The following is a 5059-nucleotide window of genomic DNA, read 5'->3' as shown; positions in this document are numbered from 1 at the left end:
ATTTTTTTTATTCCAACCTTGAAGCCAACATATGGTTCAAGCATTGCCTATGGACAACTCCTACAAATATAACCCAATGCAAACATTAGTACACAAAGACTGTCATTAATTATCAAAACCACACGTACGAGCTACATGCACTTTCAGAGGAGCGCTGGCACGCCCGTCTGACACCTTGTCCGTATGGGCTGGCATGGGAGTGCAGATTAATCTATTAGTTTTCGAAAATAGCCAGGGACTTATGGGGAGCCCCAGTGTGAGCCAAAGACATGCCACTATCCAAATAGACCTATAGGATCACTATTTGTATGCTTTATAATATATATTTGTATGCATAGGTGCAGACCGCGGGTGGAGATGCTATGAGAATTTGGAAATTGGGCTACATGCCCGACTAGGCGGGAAATGCGCTCAACATTTGCAAAACCTTACGCGCCAAGCTAGGATTTTAGTGTAATTTACCTGTCAGCTGAGGATGTTTCTGTAATCTGTGGGTCCTGCTGGCCCCACCCTTGTAATCGTACTTAATGTTTTTATTTTGAGAAATGTAATCTTAATTATTTAATACAGGGAAAGTTGCAATAAAAAAAACATGTCTCAGCATTTGGAAATTGGGCTATAGCCTATAGGCCGAACTGGGCGGGTGTGTTCGATGAGTCCGACGCGATTTTTCTTGTTTCGTTCTGATGGGCCGCAAATCTCAAACCGGTCCGTCGAGTCCCTGTTTCCTGCGCGGCAATAGAGCCCCTGAGAATGAGGAAGAACCCAATTCTGAGCTTATCCCCAGGACCAATCTGTCATCACTTCAAAATTGCAGAGCCATTCGCTTCACTCTTGCCTCCCACCACGCCTCATCAGCCATGGCCGCCTCCTTCCTCCGACCTCTCCTCCCTCCCAAACCCTTCCTCCCTACTCCCAAACCCCAGCTCCCCCTTACCCCCACCACCGCCGTGCGCTGCACCGCGTCGCCCAATTCCAAACCGCCCACTACCATCACCACAAACACAAAGCCCACCCAGCAAGAGCAAGAACCCACCCCGGACGAGGCCAACGCGAACCCCCGCAGCATCCCCGACGACGAGACCCCACCGTCGGCGACGGCGACCACCTCCTTCTCGGTGGTCCGCCGCATCCCGTCCGCCATCTCCACGGACGGCCGCCTCCGCCGGACGGCGCTGACGCAGGAGGAGCCGCCCAACTTCGAGATCGGCTGGAAGCGCACCAAGCCCGTGCCACCGGAGAAGCCCAAGGGCTGGGCCATCGCCGACTTCCTCGAGAAGCTCGAGGGCCTGATGGCGCGCGGCCGGTACGGGTCCGGCCCGCTGCTGGGCACCGTGGCGGGCGTCGTCACGGAGCGCGCTCGGGAGGAGGCGGAGATCCTCATGGCCGAGGGCGGCGTCGACGAGCGCGTCGCCACCGAGCTCTTCCGCGTGCTGCGCCTCGTCGAGATGGACGTCGAGATGGTCAAGGCCGCCGTCAAGGAGGACACCGTCAAGGAGCGCGTCGAGACGGCGCGCGCGCGCTGCCGCCAGGCCATCCTCGTGGCGCTCTCGCTCTGACCCGGACCTGCACTGCACGCACGCACGCTAGGTGTAATTTACACAACTTCCAATTTGTATACTCCTGCTTTACGACGAGAGTCATAAAAAAAAGCTCACGATTAAGGTTCTGAGCAATAGAAAATTGCATTCGCTGCACTTGTCAATACTATGCTAGTTTGATACCTTCTGATATGGTGTTCGATAGAATGCTGCTGTGGGCACGAGTCATAGATTTGCACTATTATGGTAATTGTAGCGAGACTTTAGCCAGAGTATTTATTTGGCGATAAGATTGGACCCTACGTGCAATTTGAGATGAATAATCAGGGGAGTGGGTCTATTACTTACCTCTCTATTCAAGTTTCAGTTGACACAGCTTCACTATTGCTGCGTGTGGTTAAGTTGTTTTCAACCAGGCGCTAACTGAACATGAGGTTGGATATGACAGGCTTCCATTATATTCTTTCTCCTCTGGTTTGATTGGGCATTCCGATCCCCGGGAGAACGGGACAGCAATGGTTTGCTGCGATATGCGATAAGAGTATTTGGGTGTTAAACAAGTGAAGAAGAAATCGACAGATACAAAATCTGGTCAGAATTGAGCTCCACTCAATCAGAACTGACAGTGGGATGTCTTATTTCAGGGATCATCCAAATGCTTAGGGGAGAGGTAAAGACTCAGGAAGTAACTTTTCCAGCCATTAACAGTATGAAGGACAACCCTAAATCATACACAGTAAACATGGTGGTAAATCAGTGGACAAGGTCACAAGGGTGTGTTCCGGGAAATGGGCGGTGATAGTTCACGGGATCAGGAACGCGAGAAGATTTACCAAGTCAAGAAAATGGCTGTTGTGACTGTTTTGAGGGCTCTTGTGGCTGTTGTGACTGTTGACAATTCAATTAAAGATCAGCTTGTTGTTGTTCCAGTGAAGGAGGTTACATGTGTCATTTTGTCAGAGTTGGCGAATGCTGGGGAGGATGATGGGGTTTCAGAAACACATAAGAACCAGAAGAACGATGCTTTGAACCCGATCGGCAGGTCCGGCGGTGGCTGCAGTGGAGCAGCCCCGCCATACACAATGAACATGCTATGCTGGAACTGTCGAGTCCTCGGGTTGGACTCGACAGTTGGTGGGCTTCAGTGGTTACTGAAGCTTTACCGACCTCTTCTTGTCAGAAACTGAGATGACTGAGCAATGTCATGTGGTCCTTGGGATTTTCCAATTGTTTTTCTGTGAGTTGTGAAGGTTGAGTGGAGGCTTGGCCCTCTTTTAGAGTGCATCTTACTCTGTTCCTCTTAAAGGTTACAATAGTCACTATATCCATGTTGATATTATTGGGGAAGAGTCTGTACCTTGTCGCGCTTCTTTCGTAGTTTCGTTTATGGTGAACCCCGTCGTAAGCTGCGACTTGAGTTTTGGACCCTTTTGCAGGCTGCGAGGCCAATATCATCGACTGGGGATCTGCTGTGGAGACTTCAACGAAGTGGTTATTTCTGGATGAACACACCGGTTCTATAGGCTGAACTGATGCCCAGCTGACAGCCTTTTGTGATTCCCTGGAGGATTGTGGCCTTGGTGATGTGGGCTTTTCTGGTCCAAAATATACCTGAAGAATCGCAAGTCGCTGACTTCTAGACCATGCTGTAGCGAATGGAGCACTTTCTCATAGATTTGACGACTGCCATGTGAAGAATACTATAACAAACTCTTCAGATCATTATGCCATTCTGGTTTACTTGACAAGTCTCAACTTGAGAACAGAGAACATGCCAGTTCAGCATGATTTTGATTTTTTTTTGTGAAAGCAGCATGATTTTGAATTTGAGGCAATGTGACTCAAAGCTCCTAACTATGAACACACCTTAACACAATTTTGGACAAGTAGTTCTGGTGGACCTCTGTCTCTTCATGCCACCTTGCTACTTTGCTCCAAGTTGCTGGTTCTTCGAGAAAATCAAACAAGGTTTCGTTTGGTTCTGTCAGGCAGGAAACCAGGAAACTTAAGAAGAGACTTAAAACAATCAGATTGGGTGTTGACACTGATGCTTCAATGCAAGAAGAGCGGTGCATTGAACATCGTCTCTGCGAATTCTTTGAGAGAGAAGAGGTCATTGCACGTCAGTGGTCGAGAGGCGAGTGGCTTCGTGAAGGTGATCTGAGCACTGCATTTTTCATGCAAGAGCATCAGCTAGACGACATGCTAACAAAATTAATTTCATCATCCAACCTGATGGCTCACGCTGTGAGACTCAAGGAGCTATTAATAGTGCAGTGCAGGGCTTCTATGAGAACTTGTTCACATCTGAAGATTGTGATGTAGAGACTGTTCTTCAAGGTATACCACAGAAAGTGGATGCACATATGAATGGAGAAGTGTGTCAGCCATATGCCGATGAGGAGGTTAAAGCTGCATTTTTTTCAACATGGGTCCCACTAAAGTCCCTGGCCTTGATGGATATCCTGCTCTATTCTATCAACTCTCATGGGCATGTATTTGGAGAGGAAACTTGCAATGTTGTTAGAGGCTCCTTGCGAGGTGATGAGATTCGTGATGGGCTTTGTGATTCTGTGGTGGTAGTTATCCCTAAGGTTTTGCGGCCTCTGCATTTTAGCAATTTCCATCCAATCAGCCTCTGGAATTTGTTATACAAGATAACATCTCAAGTCTTGGCTAATAGACTGAAGGTCTTTCTATCAGATATTATCTCTGAATGTGAAAGTGCTTTTGTTCCAAATAAGTCGATTGCTGACAGTGCACTTGTGACCTTTGAATGTCTTCACATCATCAAGAGAAAACATACCAAATGACCGTATTTTGTATTCAGAAGGCATATGACCGTGTATAGTGAGCATATCTGTATAAAATCTACACAGTAGGACTTCCCCTACGGTGAAGTTGTAAAAGAAAAAAAGTGAGCCTATCTGCATGGTTGTCTCTTTAAATTGGATTTTGCACCTGAATGGATTGCCACAGTCGTGATATGTGTCACTATTGTTTGCTATGCAATTAGAGTTAATGGTGAACTGATGGATCATATTATTCCTACAAGAGGTCTCCGCCAGGGTGACCAAGTTTAGCCCTTAATTATTCATGTTATGTTGAGGGCCTCTCTTGTCTACTTCAGCAAATATGGATGTGCGGGATTAATGAAGGGTCAGAAGAATGGTACCTCTAGTCTCACTCCTTCTATTCGCAGATGATAGTATTTCCTTTGCTCGTTGTGACGTGATAAGTGTAAATGCTATAAAGGATATCTTGCAAACCTATTGTGATGGCTCTGGGCAAAAGGTAAATTTGGAGAAGTCAACTATTTTCTTTGGTTCTCACTGTGATGATGTATTCACAAACATGGTGTGGGCAGAGGTGAGGGCCTAACCCGAGGTAGGGATAGATGGTGGCTGAAGGGAGGAACTCTCTCGTATTAGGGTTACAAAGATAGAAGCACCTTATATAGGTTAGCAACTAGGCTGGGCTAGATGGGCCACAACAGAAGCACTCCTTTGAGCCTAGCC

General features: G+C 47.4%; 1 protein-coding gene across 1 annotated transcript; it reads left to right on the top strand.

Annotated features, from left to right (window-relative positions):
* Positions 1–827: 827 nt before the first annotated feature.
* Positions 828–1581, top strand: LOC124666780. Its single transcript, XM_047204110.1, has one exon. It carries the CDS (start codon positions 861–863, stop codon positions 1557–1559), a length of 699 nt encoding a protein of 232 aa, XP_047060066.1. The 5' UTR covers positions 828–860; the 3' UTR covers positions 1560–1581.
* Positions 1582–5059: the final 3478 nt, after the last annotated feature.

Source organism: Lolium rigidum, chromosome 6, assembly GCF_022539505.1.
Source record: "Lolium rigidum isolate FL_2022 chromosome 6, APGP_CSIRO_Lrig_0.1, whole genome shotgun sequence".
In the NCBI taxonomy this organism is placed as follows: domain Eukaryota; kingdom Viridiplantae; phylum Streptophyta; class Magnoliopsida; order Poales; family Poaceae; genus Lolium; species Lolium rigidum.
Note: the sequence above shows the minus strand (reverse complement) of the source record. Positions and strands in the feature narration are given on the sequence as shown.